The following is a 24,913-nucleotide window of genomic DNA, read 5'->3' as shown; positions in this document are numbered from 1 at the left end:
CGGAGCGCGCGGGCGGCACGCCGTGGCGCGGCTGTGGCGGGCGGGCTGGCCGGGCCGGGCGGGAGGGGAGGCGAGGCGGTGCTGCTGCTGCTGCTGCCAGGTGAGTGAGGGGCGGCCGCCGCTGACAGGTGCTCCGCGTCCCCCGGGAGGGACGGGCAGAAGGAGGGGGAGCGGGTGGGGGGCATGACGGAGCGGGGCTTTCCCGGGGGCGCCGGTGCGGCTGGCTCTCGCCGCCGCCGGGAGGCCGCCCCCGCCCTTCCCGCCCCTCTGAGGGGCCGGGGCGCCCGCTCCGCCTGCAGCAGGGGAGGGGGCTGCTGGGCGGCCCGGTGAGCCTGCGCGGCGGCCGCCCCTTCCCTCGGCAGGGCCGTTTACCTGCCCGCTTCCCCGCAGGCCGGCCGCGGCGGGGCTGGGGGGGGGAGCGGCGGCCCAGGGGCGCTGGAGCGAGTCCGTGCCCACCGCGGGGCCTGGCGGCCGCCCCGCTCCCTGCGGGTGGGGCTCGGAAGAAAACCGTTTTCTGATTTGCGTAACCGATATTTACACGTGTCCTCAAGCGACCCGGGGCGCCACAGGTCGCCTGGGGCTTCCTGCCTGCGCCGGGGCTCGGCGCGGCCGGGCGGCAGCTGCCACCCTCGGCCCCAGGTGCGGCGGCACCTGCCCGTGGGCGAACGGCAGGCGGGTGCCGAGCCCCGGCCCCTCGGGGTGGGGGGTGTGGGAAGGCTGGAGCTTGGCGTCGAGGCCTGGCAGCACCGTCTGTTAAACAAGAAGCGTCCGCTTTGTTGTTTTCTTTCTTTCCTCTGTCTGGCCAGTGCATTTCTCACCCCCAGCAAGGCAGCGATCGTTAGCAGGGGGGTTCTCGCATGTTAGCTTTTACTTGCGTCCTAACAGCGTGGTTATAGTGACATAAGGCTCGCTTTGTGCCAGCCTGTTCTGTGGTGAAATTGAGGCAGCTTCCTGGCTTCAATTAAGAATTTGTCTGTGGTGAATACTGCAATTAACCAGTTCTGTAGGAGTGATTAAAGCAGGCTTCCCTAAAGCTTAATTTTATATGAAGGTTGCCATTAATTATGCTGATCGGGTAAAATGTGTTTGAATTGGCACCTGTGGTGGCGATTTTAAACAATAACATTGAGGTAGCGTTAGAATAAGCTAGGAGCTATATGGTCACTTGCAGTTTCAAGTATTTGAGCTACGTGTTCTGCTGACTCCCAGTTTTCCTTGTCTGTTTGCTGAAGTGATAAGCTAAGCCATTGGTTGTCTCCTGTGGTCTCAAAATTTTTCCTTATCTACCTTCCCAGCAGAGACGGCGACAGATCAGGGCTTATTGATCTATCTTGTTTGGACTCTTAAACTCTCAAGACAGGGGGTGGGGGGAGGAAGCCCACAAGGCTTTCAGAGTTGAAATCTTGTAGTCTGTCACTCGCAAAACTCATTATTTATTTTCTGAGTGTATTGTGCATGTTTTCTTTACTCTGTGTAACTCAGTTGACTCTGTGGGGCATGGAAGAGTTATCCTAAGTAGTGCTTTTCTTCGGGATCTCTGGTGCTGAGTAGGGCAAGGGATATGAAATGAGAGCAGACCAGAGAATGACTGTAGTAGAAAACCAATACTTAGGATAACGTAGCGGTTTTCTTAAGGGTTTTTCAAGTGTGTAAAACATTTCGTTGTAGGTAGATAAGAAAATGTTTATTACAGAGTTTTATGTTGGCATATATTTTAGCATTCTACTGAAATTTACATTAGCATAATGTAACTGAGTTTCAGCTTCAGTAGGATTCATGTAACTTCTAGAAATTTGCAGTATTAACATACTTGTTTGCTTGCAGTCTTGAGAGAAGAGAGTTGCTAGTCTGACTTTTTTTTTTTCCTTTATCGAGAAAATAGATTTCTCATGGGGAGAAAAAGAAAATTGCCCTTTGTTTCTTGCAAGATATCAGTACAGCTGCTCAGGATTGATGAAAGCTTGTTGAGTAAATTTTAGAGAGCAACCAAGAGTGCTAAAGAAACATCCCTAAGTATTTCAGCATTGTAAAATGAACTTTGTAGAGCGGTATGTCACTGCCAAGAAGTATTTTTGTAATGGATTTCTGGAGGGGGGTGTGGAGGGGAAAAAATCCTGTGTTCCTTTAGGCTGTTGCTGTGTCTGCTCTGCCTGACATGCTACAGGTAGCGAAAGAGGCTGGCGCTAGTAATACTACTTCAGCTTACAATGCCTACTGCTAAAGCCATAAAGCTTTACTCGGCTAGGATTAGAAATGGATATTTTATGTGACTAAGGGGATAACGTATGGTTTATATTGGTCTCTGTGTTGCCTATCTAAATGTTTCGCCCTGCTGTCTGTATTCTGTGTGCTAACCTGTGAGCTGTTCTGTAGGCAGCCCTGTAACAGCTGTTCAGCTGTTGTCTTGCAAATAGTGCTATTCTCCCAGTTGCTCTTGCAGTTACTCTTTTAAAAGATAAGTTAGAAGTCTGTGCTGTGGTTTTGAAGATGTAGAAGGGCAAGGAATGTAAAGTGGAATTAATATTCTAATATTTAAATATGCTGTCATTTTAATGTTTAAATCGTATATGTTATATGTGGGTTTGGCAACATACATCTATTATTAATTTACTAATAAATAATAAGTTTTATTCTGCTTAACTGGTGGCAAGCTGTGGTATGCCTTGTCTAATACATGTTTGTATCCTGTATGGAGCGAGTTGGGAGCCACACATGACAAACTTCTAACTGCGCTTTTTGGTAGCTGATAAATGTAGCTGAGAGGCTGTGGCCTGCATTTTATTAACCCTACCACTACCATGTGGGCTGTCTGCCTCATTAATGTCAGAAAGCTTGTTATTAATCATGTGGTCTTAAATTATCAATAACTGAACTGCTTATTTGTATGAGTTATCTTGTGTATAGATTCCAATTAGAGTTTTACCAGACTTTGTAAGCAGGCTTCAGTTTATCGTAGTTTTGCTTGGGTTTGGTGATTCTTTTCCCCAAGAGTTTTTAGTGTGCTATGAACTAGTTCTGGATTTAATTTCTAGTTAGTGGAAATCAACTTGAAATTCAATATGGAACTAAAGTTTCCCAATACTTATTAATAGTTCCCCCAATTATTTGATTTAAACATACCGATATGGAAAGGCTGCACTTTCTAGCAGTATAGTACACTGGAAAGAAGGCAGATGATGCAGCTCTCAAGAAAGCTATTGCAAATGTGGGTTTGGGTATAGTGCTGGCAAACCCTCCTCTGATGTGCACCCAAGAGGATTCCAGGGTCTTTCCACAATTGGAAGGGAATTGCAGAGAAAACTTGTAATGGAGTACCTTCAATTTAGTTCTCATTGGTGCCATTCTGTTTCAAAATAGTGTCTTCAAGCACCCTGAATTAAACAATATGAATGCATTTCTATCAAAAGTGCTTAACTTCGCAATGTGTTCTGATACTGTAAAATGGAATAGAATTTCTTGAACTGAAATTGAGAATTTAGTTGATTGTGGGTAACTGAAGGGATTCAAAATGCCAGTAAGGGATCCAGTGATACCAATTAAGAATACGGTAGCAACACAATCTGGTTTTGTTGCTGCTAATTTCTAGTAGGCTTAATACATTGTTATAAATATATATGTATTTGTTTCTTTGGGAGATACTAGTTTGAGCTGTGGTTTTAGTTTAATGTGGAAACCAAGTTTCAGTTTTGTGGCACAGCAGCTGCAAAGCTATGGCTGTGTAGTTTACTCAGGCTTAATTAATTGAAGTGGTATTGATTTTAAAGCTCTCACTTTAAACCCCAGGAAAACGTAACCCCTGATTTCCCAGACATTATTGCCTTAGTTTTCTGGGGAAACTACTGGTATTCTGTGAGTACTTCAGGTTGTCAAATATTTACTTTAGATATTTTCTGGTAGCTAAAGTTCATCTGTATGCAAATGTAAAAGTCTACTGAGCTGAAATTTAAGAACTGCAAATCTAGAATCTAATACTAAAACATTGATCCTTTAAACTATTTTTTTTCCATCTGAATGAAAGCAAAATCTTGATGGTGCATTTATTGTGTAATCCAAAATATTTGAAGAAGGGAGGGCATTTGAAAAGTTCTAACTAAAAACTGTCTGTTTCCAGGCTGTGCTTAAATTATTAACAAGATAAACTATCACTTCCAACCCATGCCAATAGAAGTGCAAAAATGGTTATTACTTTGCAGGTTCCTCTGCAGTAGAGGAAAACTGTTTTCTAAGTAAATGTTTTTTATTAAACATTAACATTGTTTAAATACTAACTTTGCAATGACACTGACTCAAAACCAGGAAAGCACCAAAACATTGCTTAATTGAGTCTTGACATATCCCGTCTCACTTCAAGTGCCTTACTGGAATTGTTAAAAGTAGTGTCTGCTTTGCTTCAAACTGTTACTCTGTCTTATAAATATGGGGCTAGAGGTTTTTTACTTCAAACTTTTTAACGATTCAAGTGATGATAAAACCTTGGCTCTTGTTTTTGAAGTTATATAGCTTGGCTTCATACCAAAAAGTGTTTTTCTTGTAGTATTACTGTCTGAAAAAAAACTTGCCAGTTGTTGGGTCTCCTCAGCCAGCCTACTCAAAAAGGAAATTTTGCGCAGTAGAAGACTTGATGTTGCACAGCATACTTGGGCTTGATGCAAGCATAAAGTGTGAACACAGGTGCTGCGCTAACTTTGTGTGTAGGAAACTAAGCATTGCTATAGGTTTACTGTAGCATTCAAGTCTGATCACTTGTACACGGTTCTGAAACTTAGCATTGTTCTGGGAGATGCTACTGATAAGCATAACACCACTTTTAGCTCTCATGGTCGCATGTGTGTGTGTGCAGTTCTCCGAAACTGTAGAGGTGTGTTTAGACATTGATATGTGATTTGCACATATGTTATTACACAGTATGTGCAATGTGAACTTTGTCCTTCAGTCCTTTCACATTAGTAAAAGAAAAGATTGTGTAGGTGGTTGCTTTGTCCAGATAATAAATACATAATGTAGAGTAATATGAACAGGAAGATACTTAAGAGATTGAGGTGATTGTGCAGGCAGTAGGCTCCCTGCCAGAGGATTAGTAAAACCTGTTCCATTTCAGGTGAGTTTGTATTTGACTGCAGAGTTTCACATGTTTTTCTCTCTCTCTTTTTTTTTTTTTTTTTTTTTTTTTTTTTTTTTTTTTAGTTTGGGGTGAGGAGATTCTCTAAAAGGCAACAAATGAGTTTCAGGAGAGTTTGCATAAAAAGAGTACCTGAGTTTGAATCAGATGTAAACTGGAAACTTCTCTATTCTCATTATTTTATTTTGGATGTTTAGACTGAACATTTAGAATAAAGCATTTCAACTTGTTAGGCTGGCTTTTAAAAGTAAATGTTCAACAAGATGAAAAGCTGCTGCCTCTCAGAAGAGATATGAGCCACTACTGAAAATCTGAATCCGCTTTCCAATGTCAGAACTAATAGAGTGAAATCAGATGTGTTTCTGTATTGCTGCCCTGATAATTATATTTTCCTAGATGCAGTTAAATTCTTGTCTGTGTAAGTAATAATATTCCCTTCTGGAAAGTTCTTTGTGAAACTTATGCAACATCAGGAAAACTTAAAACCAAAACACTAGGTTTTGACTGTTCTTAAATCTTGCAGCTATATTTGTGCATGGTAATAATTACCTTGCAGAGACAGAATGTATTTGGTATATATTTTTGATTGGTGACTTTACTTGATGTTTCTGTTCTCAACATCTGTTATCCTGATAGGACATTGTTTGGTCTTGGCAGTCTATAAATGTTGAAAAAACATCAGTTTCCTTTTTGGGCCAAATGTTGAAATTTTAACTTACTGTACTAGATAACTATTCATATTTTAGAAAAAGCAAAACAATTGTAGCTAGAATAAGAAGTATAAATACAAATTCATATTTCTGAAATTAGGCAAAGTGAAAACTGTCTGACCACTATTAGGAAAAGTAAATAGCATGTGTGCTTCCAGCTCTCAGAACCTAACAGAACCTGTAGTACAGTTCAGAAAGCCTCTCTATCTAGTAGAAATTTAGGTATTATCACTGTAAGGCGTTCCTCATTTAAATACTTTATGAAGAATCATTACCATGATTTTATAGTTGAGCAATTTGAGGTAGAGAGAAATAAGATTACTTGCATAGAGATACTTGGCTGTCAGAGGTAAACATTCTTATTAACTGGGTTTTGGGTATGGTTGTTGTATTGGAAAGCAGTGCCTGAGCTAGGAAAATAATGTGGAATGAAGGTTCTGAATATCTAAAAATATTGGATTTCAGTACTCTGCTCTCTGCAAAACTAGCAGGATTTTATGTGGTATGAAGAATGTTGGCCCCTTCCATCTTCGTCTAAATGCGGTGCTATTGAATTCCTTATAGGACCTTTATCTAAAAGTATCAAATCAGAATATGAACATGCTTTAGTTAATACATCAGTACTCATGGTATTTCCATTACCATGTAAGGAGCTATATTGATAGCCTAGTTATAGGAACATGATATCCTGTGGACTACGACACTGACCCAAATGCTTACCCGACTTAAGCAGGATTTGTAATATTAAGTTGTGACTGTTCTCCAGTGCTACCTTCCTCTGCTTTGCTTTCTGATGTCCTGAGCATAGCAGTGCAATGAATAAACATCACGAGTATCTTATCTGACTTCTGGAAACTAAGGGGATAAGTATACAGTAGAAAATTAGTTTTTATCTTGGTATGTAGAATTAAATAGATACCATTGAGGCTTCCTTTTAGAATGCCAGAGGGATACTGCTGATACCATTGTCTTCTGGTTGTGTGTTCCTATTTCTCAGTGTGAGAAGTAACCTAGAATGTGGTTGTGAGAATAAAAAGGCATTATAAGTGAGCTTGAAAATTTCATGCAGTTGAAAGGTGTCTGACTATGCTAGTACTGGGATGAAGGACTTGATGTACTCCTGTGTAGGATGGTTTCTGGGAGAGCTCCAAAAGGTACAGCACGCCACAGATACCCATTCCAGTCTAGACCTTTTGAGATTCCTTGTGGTGTCATCTTCCTTGCTTAGGAAAGAATAGGTGAAAACCCAAGGAAACACTTCATACTTAATGCTCCCAACTTGCTCTAAGATTTCTTTGGAACTGGGAAGTAATGGCTGTTTGTAGTATTGGTGTACTATTTCTGTCTTCAGCATTGCCGTACTGATTTTAAAACCTAATTGGGGGATGGGGGAACAGCGAAGGAGGCCTGCTCTTTTAGGTACTGTTCAAGAGCGTAATCTGTGCCACTTCCCAGATATCTTGCATTACACCTTTGTGTTGGAATGTTTGGCAACATGGCATGCCTGCAATCATCTCTGGATAGAGTTGTCTCCTCCCACATTGGTTTGCATTAGCTGAGTACAGACGGGCTATGTACGTTAAGTCCTGAGAAGGTAGTTGCATTTCCCATGCTGTTCTATCCCCTCCTCTCCACCCCCGGCATACTCTCATTCCTCTTTGTTATGCTAGAAAGCCCACTTCCTTTGGTCTCTTTTTAGGAATCTTTTAAGCGTCACCATTCCTCTGAGTATTTAGTCTTGCAGTTCTGATTCTGGTTTTGTTGGCTTTTTTGAAACAGGATAATCATGCTCTTTAAGCATCCAGATGAGGTATGTACAGGGATGGTGCCCCTGTCTGCTACAAGTATTTTCTTTGGTGTTAGTGAAGGACAGTCTTTGTTGCTTTTAGGGCTGTGTCATTGGTGGCACATCTTTCTACAAAGGATTAGTCCAGATAAGGTTTTTCTCTCTTCTTTTGGTTGCTTCCAGCAAATGACTCGCAAGTTAGAGCAAAAAACTTGTTTGCATACCTGAACATTTTTTACATATTCCTATTGCTGCAGTCCCTGTAAGTTGTTAAATCTTACTTCTCCTAGTCTACCTTTTCTTTGTTCAGCATGCCCTGGGACCTGTCTCCTTTTCTGTGAATTGCTTGTAATTTTTGTGAAATTACCAACTTTGACTTAGCTGGTGTAGTATGGAGTCACTCTGGAAATTCTTTTCTGTAACCTAGATTCAGTCTCTTACACTCTGCTTGTTTGGAAAGCAGTTTACTTTATCAAAGAAGCTTTTTGAGACTTAACGTGAACTGATTTTCTGTTGCATTAAATTGTGTGCTTTGTTATGGGCTGTTTAATGCCAAGCTTAAAAATACAATTCTTTAGGCTCTTAGAAGCCGTATAGATGTTTTGGAAGTAGTAGGAATGCATGCCCCTCTCTTCTTATTCAATACTGAAGATTCACTTGAAAGTGTTATGGGGCCAAAAAAAAGGGAAAGGGTGTTTACAGAAGACAGTGCTTCACTTTAAATACTAACCTCTTTGTACTGGAAATGAATGAGGTGTGATCAGACTGTATGGTGCTACATAACAGATAATTGGGACTTGTTCTTTGTTTCAGTTTTTTGGGCCCCTGTTTTTATTTCAGGGGAGTTGCAGATGTGACCTTCTGGAAGGCCATCTATTTTGTGTTTTGCACCAAGAGGTGCTGGTCACTATGATCTCTGTAAGAAAAGTACTCAGACTCTGTGTAGTATAATTGAAAATGCTTTTTATTGGATTTGACACTATAAAGGAAGAGAATAACATAGATAATCTTACATCCCTTTAGAAGCTGGGAATGTGAGTTGTACAGCGTCAAATAAGCCTGCAATCTTTGTGCAGCACAACCCTGCCTGTAGGAAGGGTTACTTCATTTTGATCATTAAAGCTATTATAGAATTTTCTTACATGAAAACAACTCTGTGCATCACTTCTACTATAAACCAGGAAAGATGTTCACAGGAGAGCTTGCTGCACTTCTTGATAAAGACAAGGATGTGCAGGTGGTGTAATTGCTGGTACCAAGTGGGAGCTGCCTGCAGATTCCTCTGTTACAAGCTGCCTAAACTCATCCTGTGGCCAAGAGATCTGCACAGCACAGGCTTGAGCCTGTTAACTGGCCAGAGTGGATTGCTAACACCTCAATGTGTCATGGTCTTCCAGTCAGAACTACAGGTTGTTACAGTCTTTTCTCTTTCTAAAAGCCTTATGGAACTCTTTCCAGTTATTTTTTATCCGTTAATGGGTTTTGCTGTGTTTCTTTAGGAATTGCCAAGCAGATTTGTGATAGCAGAGCTATGTTTTAGTGGGTAATGTGGAATTTTGGCAGTATTTTTCTATTTATGATTTTCTTTAAAAAGTGCAATATGTGAAATGCACAACTGTTTGAATACATGTAAATTAATGGAGCAAATAAAAAAATCTGCTTTCTAAAAAGAGTGCTAGAGTTTCCAATAAGAATACAAAAAAATAGGTTAAATTATTACGGTGGAACAAAATATGTCTCTAAGTGAGTTTACTCTTTGGATTCTTTGTATAACCAGTACAAAGCACTCTCTTCTAAATGGGTGCTTCTTTCAATTTTATTGTAGTCAGTATTTTAGATGCTAATAGATGTCTTAGGTTTAAGTTAATATATTTATATTTTTAGTTAAATAGAATTAAAGAGACCACTAAAGGTCTGGCAAAGCTTATTGTGTCCTCAAGGAAAGAGGAGATCCCAGCACTATAATATTTGTCTGTTGAATAGTGAATGCTGTACCACTTAGCAGTCTGTACATCTGTCATGTGGCAATAAGGGTCCTTGGACATTTCCCGACTTTTAACTAAACATAGGTGTGTCATCCTTTAGATAAGTCCCTGGGTTAGTTATCTTTAGAAGGGACATTTTGTCTTAGATTCCTGTTGTACATGCAACATGGCGAAGATGAAGACTTTAAACATGGCGGCTAAGGAATAGTCTACGTAGAGACAGCTCCTCAAGGACATTGCACAGGCACGAGACATGTAAATGAATTCTCAGAATTGTAATGAATATGTAAACAATGTCTTGGAAAACTAATGAATAGGTATGAGTAGCTTGTGTAAAGGGGGGACTGAAAAGTCCCCTTGGTGTGCATGACTTTGGTGGAGCGATTCCCCCATGCACCCAGCACTGCCTAATAAAGATAACCTCCGCTCGCCTGCATATTGCTGACTGATTCTTCAAATCACTGTGTAGTCCTTCCTGTGTCACACTTCTATCACCACCTGATACAACCTTAATTTCTGTGGTTTTGAAAATGCATCTCTGAATTTGAAGTTAGTGCTGGGGCACTGAAGTGATACAAACTTGCTTACTAGAAATGTTCAGATTTGATTCGGAGTTTGAATTCTACTTAGTTTGGTAGGGATCTCGGAAGGCACAAGTAGTAGTATTTGCCAAGAATGTAGACAGCTTGCTTTCAAAGAGATCAGTGATGTTGATGTGATTATATGCAAAAAAAAAAAAGCTAGTCTACCTTTCGTTTGACTTTAGGATTTTTACCATTAGTTTGCTTGCCTGTTTAACTCTGAAACATACTTTTTCAGAAAATCACGTTTGTACCTATTGATCACTTTTTCTTCTTTTTGTTTTGCAGGGTTTTTTTGCATAAACTGCTTGTCTCGCCTACGGTGTGTTTGGTCTTTAAACTTGCATTTAAACTGAATGTTTTTCTTGTTAGTACAGGTCTTTCTAGAAGCATAAGTTGTAACCTTCTATTTTAGCTAGAACACAGTCCTTAGCACCTTGAACTTAACTTGAGGAGAGGGCTGGAGAAAGTGCTTATGTCAAATTATGTATATCTGAATATGAATTTGTATTTTAAATTGTTGTCCAGGCTAGGCAAGTATGAAATAAAAAGGACATTTAACATGCTTTTTAAAACCTATCTTTTAATACAACTTCATTACAGAGTTTAACCCTCAAAATAGTTGACTTGTTTTTTCCTTCCCATTCACTATTGAGAGTTAGGTTCCGTAACAGAGGCAGACCTCGTTGATGTTTTTCATTGTCATGTGGCCTATATGTACGTAATGTTAACTACCTGTGCAACCATAATGTTTGAAGATGATCGATCTTCCCAGTGAGTATTTGACCAGTGACATATTTTACAACCAAAGTTTGATTCTTTACTGGCCTTCCTTGAATAGAGAAAAGGCTTAATACTTGCATATTGATGGCATTTGGTGCGGAGCTAACTTAATAGGGCTCAAGGAAGACTATGGTCTTTTCTGGATGCTGCAGGCATAGGTTGGAAATGCATAATGTAGCATATCTAATCCTGCACAGTCAGATTTTGAGAGTAAGTCTTGTGCTTGTAAAGCAAATTTAAGTGGAGTAGAATTTATTTTCAGTTTAGATTAGACTGCAAGATAAAGTTTGTCTTGAATTAAGTATACCAGAGAAAGAAATTAACAAAGACCGGTTTTCTGAGTTTAAGTGAAGCTGCATTTAAGATTTTTTTTCTCACTTACTCTAAGGACTTCTATGTTGAACCTAGGAATGTTCAAGCTTTTGAGTAGTTGAGGAAACAAGTTAAAATACACTTGCCATGTTGTACTCTACTTTTCTCAGCCTGCTGAAGTTAGGTAACGTTGCAGCTGGGTAGTAGTTGATTAGTTTTGAAAGACTTTTTATCAGCTTGTGTGCAGTGCAGTTAATTCTGAATCAGTAGCAGAGTAACCCATGTAAAGTAAAAATGTAACTGTAGCCTAACTTACTAAATTTTAAACTGAAAATATGTTAACAATTTTTTTCCCAAAAAAATTATTGGGCTATATTATGTAAGCAGCCTTCTCCAGAGAGCAAGGACTGCTTCTTAAACAGCATAAGACTTTTGCTATTAGTGTTCCACATTTTATGTTCAGCAGTAGTCTTGAAAGCTGGAGTGTTTAAGAAAGGCAAAACCTCTATTTAATCCAGACACAGATGGCTGAGGTTCTCTGTAGTTGTAATTAGGGTCTTGGATCATTCAGAAGGATTTGGGGTCTTAGATTGTTTGAAAGCTTGATACAGAAAACTTGTAACAATGTTACTGTAGCCTTGAACATTCTGTGCTTGGGGAATATGCTGGTTATTATAGAGTGTGGGAATGTCTTTAGGTTTATATGAAATACAGAAGGATAATCACTTACACATGTTTAATTACCACCTGTGAGCCTCTTCAGAAGGGCTGGAAAGAAGCTTTTCTAATCTTGTTTGCATGCTGTTCTGCATTCAGTGGAATAAAGATCCAAAAATACAATCACCAACAGAAAGATCTGCATGGGCACACAAGTGGTCAAAGTACAGATTCTGAAAGACCATGTATCAAATGTAATGCTTGAATTGAGTAGTCTGTTCCTTCTCAATAGGAGGCTTGACAAAGGGAGAGGCAGTCATCTGAGTGCATGTGCTGGGAGTTTGTATGGCAGTATCATCCTTCATGAAGTCAGACCTGCCCCACAACTCTTGCAGTACCTGGCTTTTTGTTGTTTAGGGAACACTGGACAAAGGAAGCGGTAGCATGCCAAGAGAAGGGGAAGCTTTAGCCAGGAAAAGATGTGTTTTGAACAATGAGTGTGTAGGGGGGTAAAGTTTGTTACTTTTTCTTTGGGAATATTTCTAAGCATTCATTTGCAAGTGGATATTCAGGCTGTGCATGTGAGACCCATAAGCAGGTACTAGGAATCCCATAGGAGCGTCTCAAAACTACCCATTAAGCAAAACAGATTATATATTTAGTTTATTATCGAAGTTAATTCTGTGTTCAAAACTTTGCAAGAAAAAGTGATACATTTAAACCAGCTAGAAGCTAAGTTGGTACTGTAGTTCAGGAACCACTTTTGATAGAAAATTGATGAAACAGACACATTTACTTAGTATGTCAACATCTCCTTATCTCAGCTGAGAAGCACATGATGCTGTTGGAATAATAGCGTGAGTCTAAGGGAATTGGCTGAAAACTTGATGGCTGTGTTTCTTTGAGGAGAAGGGGAAAAAAGCAAGATTATGGGTCCACTGGAATATCTGTCAAGGTATGCTTTAGTTGCATAAATCTATTTTAATTAACTTAGTGTGTTGAAACACTAGTTGAATACTTAATTAGCGAAACCAGCATAGCCTTAAAAATAGCCTTCTGTCAGGTATTGGCATCCTGCAATCCATTATTCTTTTGGGAGGACAAGCAAGGCCTTCATCTCGCTGCAGAGCCACCCCGAACTAAATGTGCCTAAAATTATGTAAGCAGTCCTAAAATTACATAAGTAGTGACCAAACAGCCGAGTAATGCAATGTTAAGTAACCTTTTGGCAGGTGGGGGTGGGTGCTGTCTGATGCTTCTAGATAATACTTTTCAAAAGGATAGCCATACTAATTCATATTCTTGATATGTTTCTATTGACCAGATTTATAAGTCTTGAAGTAACTAAAAAATTGCCTAGATGTTAGGTTCTTACTTTATTTTTCTGGCCTGCGTCCCAGTACTGGTCTGGGGCAACTCTTCTGAAGTCATCAGTTAGCCTGGGGCTAGACTTCTGTCTTTCATCTTCTAAGAAAGATTGCCAATTGAATTAGGCCACTTTGAAAAGCTTTTATGGCTTTGATATGGGTTGAGAACTGCTGGAGATGAGATTTATCAAACCCATTATGGTTCAGCATTATTCCATTTGATTAGTCACTCCTGGCGTACAGAGAGGATTTGAAAGAAAATGGTCTTTAGCAAAATTATCATTAATAATTCACATGTTAATATTATACTTGTATATACTGTGTACTTCTCTGATAGGAAGCTTTTTCATATACCTAGAATTGTAATGAATATGCATGCGTCACTGGAAAGTTTCAAAAAGTAGTCATTAACAAGACCAGTATTGAAGTGTTTAAAAACTTAATAGTGACACTTGCTTTCTGCTAGAAAATGTTCTAAAGCCACAGCAAGAATGTAGCTTTTTTCCTGGGATAGGTGATAGGGAATAACAACTTTCCAGTTCAAGGCAGGGAGGTGACAAAGCATTTTGTAGAAACAGACCTTACAAATTTACATGGGTCTGTCTCACTTTGAGTTCTCAAGCTATATAAAAAAACCCCTGCTTTTTGTTTGAGCATTAATGCATGGCTTGAAGAAAGTGTGTTGGGTTATGTGTATTCTCACGTATACAAATATATTTTCCATTGAATTGGCTTAAGTTCCATTTTCTGTTTTTCTTTCTTTTTGAGAAAAAACTTTATCAAACAGCGTTAACGGTTTTATTGTACTCTGAATTCTGTCCCTTATACTCAAGAAGAGCCTTGCTTATTCCCCAAAATATGTTTGTTACCAGGAGAGTGATGTTCCTTGTATAAAAGTGCAAATGTGCATTATTAAATTGTGTTACTTGTAAGTTTCTCTAATAAGCTCAAGTCCCTCACAAAGTTTACATGTTTGTCAGGAAAAGAATTGTTCCCATCCTCATGCTGATTAGACCTTTCACACTATTTTAAACTCTCAACCAGTTCAGCGATTCTTTTGACTTTTCAAATGTTTTTCTTTGTTAAAAATAATGCTATTTATACCTTTTGCTCTTACTTGATGTTGAATCATTCAACATACTCATGTCTTAGCATGTTCTTTACAACTTATAACAGGGGTCCCAAGTCTTTCATTTTTGTAACAATGTTCAAGTGAGAAGAATTGACAGGTTTTAATTCTAGGTTGGAAAGGAAAAAAATACTTTTGATTTTTCTGTCTACAATCAAATAAAGCATGTTTTGGCTTGAGTTGAGGCACTGTCTTGGTAGATAATCTTGATAGAATGAAAGCCTTAGTTTGGATGGGTTTAGCATCTTTTTGTCCTTTTACACTTAGGAATTTATATTCAAACCCCAAAGAATTATACTAAAAGAACTAATTTTAAAGATACTTATAGATGGGGGTTTTGCAAGTTGAGCTGGAGTGATTGAAGAAATAGTTATTTCTTAGCTATAGTTAGAGCATCTCAGCTGCAGGACTAATAACTTAAATGCAAAAACTGTGGAGTTTAAATGGCTTTTAGTGCTTAGAAAGGGGACAATGACAAGGGCCATTACTTTATCTCTGCTTTAGGAAAAGCAGCTTTAAGATGTTGACTAAGTAAATAATTTGATGTGGGTGGCATCTTTAAATTATTCTAACTAGATCTTACAGATCTTGTTAGATCTTGCTCACTAAATGTTGGATCTTTAAAACACTGGTGTGGGAGGAGTAATGAGCTGTTGTTCTGATACAGTTATTGGAGTCCAAATATTTCATGATCTGATGACAATTTGTTTTCTCTCCAGGAGTGTATTGCAACCATCGTGTCCTTCTTCAGCTGCTTTCCCTTGAGTGGGCCTGGTAAGTTTCTATACTATTAAAAGTAGTCTTGTCAATGCAAGAAGGGTTATTTTCATCCATTCTTCTCCTTTCAGGTGTGAATGTGGACTAAGAATAAGGTTCTGCCTTAGTTTAGCTGTTGTTGTCTTTTCATAACAGCTCTGTCAGCTCTGTTTGGAATTGAAATGTCCAGTACCAATATATTATGAATATGAGCTGGCAGTGTGCCCAGGTAGCATCCTGGTGTATCAGAAACAGTGTGGCCAGCAGGGCTAGGGAAATGATTATCCCCCTGTACTCAGTGCTGGTGAGGCTGCACCTCAAATCCTGCGTACAGTTCTGGGCCCTTCACTACACAAAAGACATTGAGGTGCTGGAACGTGCCCAGAGAAGGGCAACAAAGCTGGGGAAGGGTCTGGAGCATGAGTTTTATGAAGCACAGCTGAGGGAACTGGGGGTGGTTAGTCTGGAGAAAAGGAGGCTCAGGAGAGACCTTACTGCTCTCTACAACTACTTGGAAGGAGGCTGTAGCAAGGTGGGTGTCAGTCTCATCTTCCAAATAACAAGCAATAGGGTAAGAGGGAATGGCCTCAATTTGTGCCAGGGGAAGTTTAGATTGGATAGGAGGAAAAACTTCTTCACAGAAACAGTTGTCAAGCATTGGAACAGGCTGCCCAGTGAAGCGGTTGAGTCACCATCTCTGGTGTTTAAAAGGCATGGTGCTTAGGGATGTGGTTTATTGGTAGACTTTGCACTGTTAGTTTAACAGTTGGACTCAATGATCTTAAAGGTCCTTTCCAACATAAATGATTTTATGATTAAGAAAAATACAGAACATCCCCATTGTTTCATATCTGTACTGCTTAACAAACTTCATAGTAAGTTTTTTTCCAAAGCTGGTATTGTCCATGGCATTGTCATGGGCCCAGGGTAGTTTATTACTTTGTTTCAGGATGCAAAATACAGACCTCTGTATTTGAGAAACTTGCCTTTGTACCAAATCTTGGTATATCAAAACTGTGACTGAATTCTACTTCTTTAAGTCTTGTATGTTGCATATTTTATTGTCACACAGTTATTTGACATACAAAAAAAAAAAATGCTCCCTGGTTGATATGGGGTTAGCTGTAGGTGGTTTCATGGGTTTTTTGTGTTGATGTGACTGTGCAAAACTTTGACTTCATGTTCTACGTGATCATGTCTTTGTATGTTCATTCCATTTCACGTAGCTGTAGCGTTGTAGAGCTTAATGGATCCTGATGTCTGCAATAAGGCAGCAGTTCTAATGAAAGCTGAAATGTTTCCTCTTTGTTTTAATGGCTTCACCTAAACAAAAGTATATTGAATATTTTCTCCATCCAGAATGAAGACAAATGTAAAGATGGCATGTCCAAGGAATTTTAAAAGGTGTAGACCTCCTGACTGAACAGCGCTGTATTATATTTTGTTCTCTTTAATTAGTAAAGTAAGTATTAATCAAACCTATGCTGCTGGGGTATACCATTTTTATATATATAACAATATGGGACAATAACAAGTTGTTAGTTTCATTTTCATTCTGTCAGTGTGCTTAATTCTCTTGATGGGAGAAGACGGGGAGTTATACCTACGAATATGTAATGCAAAACTACTCTTTTGAGAGTTTTCGTGTATTCTTTATTCTTTAACTGGGTGGAATGATTTAATTTATTAGAAATTTTTAGATTACAAGAGCCATTGTGTTGCTATATTGCTCTGATCTTGTAATTTTCCCTAAACGAGAGCTCACTTCTGCTATGTAAGTTTAGGACAGTGGTGAAGGACTGCTAGTAATGTCTCAGACACTTCTTTATGTTATACCAGCTTTTTGCTTCTACGTGAACAGTACCCAAGTGTTTGGTCAAAGTATACTTTCTCTTAATCTCTGATGCTAGTTTTCACTCTTCATTTAAAATTTTGCATTCCAAGTAACTTTCCTTAAATAAAGAAGATGACTGCTAGGGTTAGGTGCCAGGAGTTCTTGGATCCTTTGGCTAAGCTCTGGATGCTAGGCCAAATGTTACACATTTAAAGTTCTGAAAATAGTAATAAGCTTCAAGTGTTTAATGGTGAGATAAATCGATTTTAACGATTTGCTAAAGATTTCTTTTCTTTTCTTCCTCTACCAGCTGCTGTTCTCTCACAGGTGAAAGTCATGATCACGCTAACAGAACTCAAATACTTAGCAGATGCGCAGTCATCCTACCACATACTAAAACCATGGTGGGATGTCTTCTGGTATTACCTCACCATGATAATGCTGCTAGTTGCTGTGCTTGCTGGGGCTCTCCAGCTTACTCAAACCAGAGTATTGTGTTGTCTTCCTTGCAAGCTAGAATTTGACAATCATTGTGCCGTGCCTTGGGATTTAGTTAAAGCCAACCTTAACATGTCGGCTGGCTCTGCAGCACCGATAATCATCCCGCTTAAAATCCAGAATGATCTCCATCGGCAGCAGTATTCCTATATTGATGCAGTATGTTATGAGAGACAGCTTCACTGGTTTGCCAAATTTTTTCCATACCTAGTGCTTCTGCATACCTTTATTTTTGCAGCTTGCAGTAATTTCTGGCTTTACTATCCTAGTACAAGTTCCAGGCTTGAGCACTTTGTAGCCATTCTTCAGAAGTGTTTTGATTCTCCATGGACAACACGTGCCCTCTCAGAAACAGTTGCTGAGCAGTCTGTGAGGAAGTTGCCAATAGCCAAATCAAAAGCAGTGATTTCATCACCTGGGAGTTCAGTAGATATAGGGGCCAGCCGACAGTCCCTGCCATATTCGCAGCCTGGCTTGGAAACAACTGGAAGAGAAAATTCCTCAAGTGTTCTTGACAAAAAAGAAGGGGAACAAGCTAAAGCTATATTTGAAAAAGTGAAGAAATTCAGAGTACATGTTGAAGAGAAGGATGTCATATATACAGTGTATATGAAACAGATTATAGTGAAAGTTATTGTATTTGTAATAATAATAATTTATGTCCCCTACTATTTATCATTTATTACACTTGAAATCGATTGTGTAGTTAATGTTCAAGCCTTTACAGGCTACAAAAGGTACCAGTGTGTTTATTCACTAGCAGAAATTTTTAAAGTTTTGGCTTCATTTTATGTTGTTCTAGTGATCTTCTATGGCTTAACTTGTACTTATAGTTTGTGGTGGATGTTAAGAAGTTCACTTAAGCAATATTCTTTTGAGAAGTTGAGAGAGAAAAGTAATTACAGTGATATACCTGATGTAAAGAACGACTTTGCATTTATTCTCCACTTGGCAGATCAGTATGATCCTCTTTATTCCCAACGATTCTCAATATTCCTGTCTGATTTGAGTGAAAACAAACTGAAACAGATAAATCTTAACAATGAATGGTCAGTGGAAAAACTGAAAAATAAACTAGTAAGGAATTCCCAAGACAAGATTGAACTTCACCTTTTCATGTTAAATGGTCTTCCAGACAGTGTCTTTGAACTGACAGAAATAGAAGTCCTAAGCCTGGAACTCATTCCTGAAGCCAAACTTCCTCCAGCTGTGACCCAGCTAGTCAATCTCAAAGAACTCAATGTTTATCATTCATCACTAACTATGGATTATGCAGCAGTCAGCTTTTTAGAAGAAAATCTGAAAACATTGCGCCTGAAATCTAGTGAGATGGGAAGAATTCCGTTTTGGGTTTTTCATCTAAAAAACCTGCAAGAATTGTGCTTAACAGGATATTTCATGCTAGATCATCACAACTCCATATACAACGAAAGCTTTCAGGGGCTAAAAAGTCTGAAATCAATTCATTTAAAGAACAACCTTTCCCGTATACCTCAAGTGGTTACAGATCTTCTGCCTTCTTTACAACACTTGTCTATCAACAATGAGGGAAATAAACTGATAGTGCTAAATAACCTGAAGAAGCTGGTAAACCTGAGAACCTTGGAATTAATCTGCTGTGATTTAGAGCGCATTCCCCATTCCATTTTTAGCCTAAACAATTTGCATGAAATTGACTTAAAAGAAAATAATCTCAGAACAGTGGAAGAAATAATTAGTTTTCAACATCTTAAGAACCTTTCTTGCTTAAAATTGTGGCACAACAGTATTTCATATGTCCCAGTGCAGATAGGTGCGTTATCAAACCTGGAACAATTGTATCTAAATTATAATAATATAAAAAATGTTCCATTGCAGCTATTTCTTTGTAAAAAATTATACTATTTGGATCTTAGCTATAATAAGCTAACCTCCATCCCTGAAGAAATCGGTTATCTGACCAATCTGCAGTACTTGGCTTTGACAAAAAACCATGTAAGTAGAACTTTGAATTACTACTTAAAAAAAAAAAATAATCAAATAGCGACTTAACGTACCATTTCTTCTGGAACAGCCTCTGGTTCAAAATGCTTTTGTGGCGTTCACGATTAAACCCAGTAAAGCTGAAAAGGGGGTGGGGCTTGTTTAATTACTAAAGCTTCTGTGTCATCAAAGCCATAATACTGAGTAAGTACTATACCAGTCTGTAGCAGCTTAAGGGCTCTGATCCAGGTAGTATACATTACGATGGCTGTAGAAATGTATTTTCCCTTTCTCTGCAGCTGTCTATCCTATGTAGTATTTTAATGGAAAAGAACAGTGTTAAATTTTTACCTTAATGTCAAACTGAAAGTGGTAGTGAATCAACAGCTAGTTGACAAGCAGCTTAGCTGTCTGTTTGGGAAGAGGGAAATAATCATAGCTGGTCACCTCATCAGCAGTGCTAAACTGTCTGGTTAATTAGTGTGGGGTCCAGGTTTGTGACTTAAGACTGTCGAGGTCTATAATTGCGTTCACAGGTGAGTTTGGGTTTTGGATGTTGTATGTCAGTAGTGTGGACTGGGACTAAGTTACTAGCGTATGCACAGATAACTACGTGTACAGGTTTCACAAGCCAGGAGCTGCTAATGTGTCTCCAGTCTTCATTAAGTGATTCCTAGGAGACGGTAGCCTATTTGCTTCCCCTGCCACCTGCACGTGCACAACTTGTATACGTTTCTGTGCATGTATATGCTCACCCCACCATGCTTACTTCTTCACTTCTGCCAGTAGCTAAGCATCTTCATAGCAAAACAGGTATATAAAACCACTGTAGTGTTCTTAAGCACTTTGTTGCATAATCATAGAAGCATTACTATTTTCCCTTTCCTTATCCTTCCACAAACGAAGAGGGATTTTTTAATCCTAAAATAAACCCAGGAAATACCAAAATACGCAGCTGCATGCAGACTAATGACTTCTAACGTACATTATTTTTGATCTTTTCTTTCCTTTTTCTAGATTGAAATGCTGCCTGATGGATTATTTCAGTGCAAAAAGCTGCAATTTCTTCTTCTGGGAAATAACAGTCTGATGAATTTGTCCCCTCTTGTGGGTCAGCTGCTGAATCTTGTTCAGTTAGAGCTCACTGGAAACTATCTTGAATCACTTCCTGCTGAACTCGAAGAATGTCAGTTCTTAAAGCGGAACAGTCTAATTGTAGAAGAAAGGTTGTTAAAAACACTTCCATCTCGTGTAAGAGAGCGTTTGCAGACATGCTCAGATAAGTCCTAAGTTTAAAATGAAATGGCATCGCTGCATTCTATAAGCCTTTTGCTTAATATCTCTCTAAAGATCTATATAGGTGGAGAGAAGTGAAGGAGAGGTAACAGTTTACAAATCAGTCTTAAACTTAAATGCATTGAACTGAGTTGATTGTATTGGAAAGGAAAAAATACTTAAATTCGAACAAAAAATGCAGCCTTTAACAGGTAATCATGTGTTTGAAAAATATGAAATATGAATTGTTGGTTGGGTTCTACTGGTTGAAATAGTTCAGTTAAATGCTTATGATAATGATAGTATTGAAGTGGAAAAGTGGATTGTCTGGCTATAGTGAGAGTGTATATACTTTTTTTTTCCAGTGGGATTTTTTTTCTTTGATAGTGATAATTTTAAACAGTTTCATCTCCTGCCATATGAGGTCTAAGAACTGTCTGGAATTAGTTTCTGAGTATGAACTCTTCACTAACTTAGAATTTGTTGAATTAAGAATTTAAACTTTTGAGCAGTTCAGTTGCATGGGGTATACTGAAAGTAGTTTTTCAACATACCTTAATTTTTAAAGCTTTGACAAGTACTGAGTATTAATACTATAATTGTGGAAGATGCCATTTGAATCTTGCTCTTAAAATCAGTTGGACAGCAATACCTGAAACCAGTTTCAGTATTTTGTCTTAAAAATAGTAAATACAAAATGAATTGTTGCCTAGAAATTGGGAGGAATTGGAAGAACTTGAAGTAACTGTTGTGCGCATGTACTAGAAAGCCAGTGTTACAGTACTGATCTCCATAGGTGATGATGGCAAACAGAACACGATATAGTCGCAAAGTTGTCTTCTGTATGTTGTGAGCATCCCAGATGTTAGTGTAGTGTATGTTGCTGTTAAACATTTTTATAATTTCTCATTACTGGCTGCCTCAGTGCTTCTTCTCCACACTCAACTACTGTATTTTCATGGCTGGGGAGAGGATGAAGAAGGTTTGTATTAGATAAGGACAGAAAGACACAGCTAAACCAAATAATCACACATCTTATAAGTATTTGGGAGGGAAAACCAGGAAACATTATAAGCTTTGCCTCTTCTAGGGATGTAATAATTTCATAAATTATAGTGGTGAAATGAGCTCTTATGCCATTCTAAATACTTGCAAAACTGGATAGAAATAAAATGGTTCCTGACTTCATTCTTCCGCTGTGCGCTGTTTTATTGTATTTAAAGTCTTAACTCTCATGTTTATCATGTTCACTAAAAACGTAAGTTAAACCCCTGGGAAAAAAAGAAAAGCATGCTTTCCAAAAACATATTTGAAAACTTTTTGTATTATATTAAAGTTTTCAAAACCAATATCAATTTTAGGTTAAATAGATGAGGTAAATTGTGCCCTTAATGACTTTGTGTTCATGAAGTGTGCTAGCTATGCATTCCAGTCTGCAATAACAAATCACCACAGATAAACCAGTTTTAGTACTAGACTTTTAGTCATCTTTTGTTCCCATTCCAGTTCCACTTTCCTTGAGAGTAAGGTTTATTTTGAATGAAAATGCCAAAACTAAGTCTGATCAACATGGAAGTCTGTATTGTTGAGTAGCAGTGCAAGAGATGCATGTTTATTCACTGTAACAATGGCATCCAAAGACCTTTGTAGTTAGAGTGCTTTTCTCAGGGAAAGAAAATATGGTAAAACTATTACTTTTTTATGTAGTTGTAGAAATGTTTAGTGTAAATCGGTCGGTTGTGTTTATGTGCAGACCAGTGCTGCTGGAAGTCTTTCTCAGTGTCCACACATAGCTCTTCCAGACTCATTTGACTAGTTCTGAGTTGCATAATAATTCCATAGGGGTTTACGTAGTTCACAAACTGAGCTACTTGTGGTAGATATAATTATAACCAGAGTATATTGATTTGTACCCCTGTGGCTAGAGTTTTGTTAATAATTGCAATAGGTCTGCCAGGACTTAATAACTTAACGGTGAAGGACTCTTCATGCCAGAACTTGACACGCAAGATTTGCAGTCTAGTAATTTTTAAAAGATTAAGCAAGCATTTTCTTTAAAGCTTTTTTCTAAATTGGAAAGTTGTATTGAAGAAGTTAAATAAGCAAGTAACTGGCTTGGCCAATGGCTTCAACTTTTTAGCAGTGCATGTCCTTTTCCATAGTAAACAAACCTGATGGAGGCAGTAACCTTAGATGTGCATTTTATGCTAGTTCTGTCAGAGGGAAATAACTTGGAGAAAGGTACTTCATTTCTAAAATGTGTAACCTCAAAGGATTTGAGGAAACATTAAGAAATGCCTAAGAATATAATATAGGTTAAATGGGTTACCTTTTTTTGCAGACTTCAATATTTTTTCACCCTCTGCACCCCCTCAAGAGGGTTGGATTTTTTTCACTGCATGTTTGAGTGTTTATAAAACACCCAGACAAAAGCCAGAAAGTTTAAAGGCTAGAATCTCTAGCCTTGCTTTCAAACCACAGTGTGCCTTTATTATCCATTTTGTACCATGAAACCCAATCCTAGTGCTTAGAATTGAGGGTGGAGACAAATATAACTCTGGATTTTTTGAATTCACTTCAGCCATGACCTTATTATTCAATTTTTCTTCAAAATGAGGGGATTTTCAGGGAATCGGTATACGAATCTGCTGTCATATACTTTGTACAATAAGTATTGTTGGCATCTAGTCTTTGTATTAAACAATCACTTCCAATCAAAAAAAGGCTTTTCAACCTGTTTCGATGTTGTATTGTGTCTAAGAATTTTGTATTGTGATCTTCCGTATGGTGAACATTTTTTTTAAATTAAATTCTTTTTGCATTACAATTCTATGAACTGTTCTTTATTTTTCATATGATATATTGCAAAGCTCAAAGTCTGCTTCCAGCTATTTGTGCCCATGTCCTAGCATGTATATCTTCCACAGGAAAGCATGAAGGTAATGAACAGCAGCAGCAAATGAACACTCTGCTCCATAGCAAAGCGGTTCTCATGTTCTACACTGGGAGAGAAGCCCCCCTGTTAATTAGACCTAAGCTGCTATTTTAATCGTTGTTACAGAACCTTTTCCAAGTCTCCCACTTCAGTTTTTTGTGAGCTGGGTAAATACTGAATGCAGCCTGGAATTGTACTGGGAGAAGTGAGAAGGCGATGATTGTCTTCCCAGCTTGGCACATACAGCTGTCATGCTGCTAAACTGCCAAAAATAATGCTGCTTGTAGTAAATCATGAATGTGTTGCAAGTATTGCATGTTGCGTTAGCTCAAAGATCTCGTTTCTCTTGAATTCAGATGATACCTGATGGCTTTTTGTGGGAACCTGGGTTTGGCTCTGTTTTGAGGATAAGGGAAAAATCCCAACATGCAAGTAATGTTATGTATTAAAGTGCTAGCAGCTTATCTTTCAAAATAAGAGCCTTCCTAGCAAGTTTTACAGGTGGCCCTTTCTTCTTGGAGATGAAATAACTAATGAAAAATTACTTGTGGTTGACCTGTTTTGAGGTGGTAGTGTTAGTAAAATAAGGCAGATGATTCTTCTTAAATCTGTTGTTCCATGCTCCTGCAGATCCATATGTTTTGTTTTCATGGCAGCTTAGAGTAGTTCTAATGATTTATTTTTTTAACTAGTAGATTTACATCATGTTAACAATCTTCCTTGGTATGTAGACTTTCTGTCTTCAAAAATGTGACCTGAAGTTCATTCTGTAATGGCTTCTAATAAGTGACTTCCCATGTTCCCTTTCCACCCTAATAAATGTTGGGATTATAGAGCAGCTTAAGAATTCTGCTAGCAAATACATGGCTGCAAATCCTGAAAGCAGGAGGCAGTGCATGTCATCCTATGGATTGTTTATATCAAGGTATTTCTGGAGATCAGGAATTTGATCAAGCTCTTGTACTTTATTGCACCTTGTTGGGTGGGTGAACCCCTCAAACATGCAAGCATGGTAATGCGTTTCCCAGAGGGAATGCAGGGACTGCACCGTCTGCTTGCTGTCACGGAGCTGGCAGCTAACATAGGCTGTGGCAACGGAGGAGGAATTGTGGTTAATTGGCAGGAAGAAGCAAGCAGTGATACTACAGTCCTATGTGCTTGTGGGACACAGCAATGTCTCGGAATTCCTGTGTCTGGAGAAGTAGTCATCCTGGTAGTACACGA

General features: G+C 38.7%; 1 protein-coding gene across 3 annotated transcripts; it reads left to right on the top strand.

Moving 5' to 3' along the window:
* Positions 1-64: 64 nt before the first annotated feature.
* On the top strand, positions 65-21,942 carry LRRC8B (leucine rich repeat containing 8 VRAC subunit B). 3 transcript variants are annotated; one of them, XM_040610220.1, is made up of 5 exons: positions 65-100; positions 15,149-15,203; positions 16,545-16,647; positions 17,330-19,491; positions 20,497-21,942. In XM_040610220.1, the coding sequence occupies exons 4-5, from the start codon at positions 17,356-17,358 to the stop codon at positions 20,767-20,769; spliced, it is 2,409 nt and encodes an 802-aa protein (XP_040466154.1). In that variant the 5' UTR covers positions 65-100; positions 15,149-15,203; positions 16,545-16,647; positions 17,330-17,355; the 3' UTR covers positions 20,770-21,942. The 3 variants fall into 3 exon arrangements, with proteins under 3 accessions (XP_040466154.1, XP_040466155.1, XP_040466156.1); XM_040610221.1 differs by lacking the exon at positions 65-100 and adding an exon at positions 633-978; XM_040610222.1 differs by lacking the exon at positions 65-100 and adding an exon at positions 12,775-12,888.
* The last annotated feature ends 2,971 nt before the right edge of the window (positions 21,943-24,913 follow it).

This window comes from Falco naumanni, chromosome 11, assembly GCF_017639655.2.
Source record: "Falco naumanni isolate bFalNau1 chromosome 11, bFalNau1.pat, whole genome shotgun sequence".
NCBI classification, from domain to species: Eukaryota; Metazoa; Chordata; class Aves; order Falconiformes; family Falconidae; genus Falco; species Falco naumanni.
Note: the sequence above shows the minus strand (reverse complement) of the source record. Positions and strands in the feature narration are given on the sequence as shown.

Excerpts from the sequence above, each read along its gene's own strand:
- LRRC8B (XM_040610220.1), top strand. The coding sequence starts at position 17,356 with ATGATCACGCTAACAGAACTCAAATACTTAGCAGATGCGCAGTCATCC. Across the intron at positions 19,492-20,496 it reads TGGCTTTGACAAAAAACCAT|ATTGAAATGCTGCCTGATGG; the intron begins GTAAGTAGAACT and ends TCCTTTTTCTAG.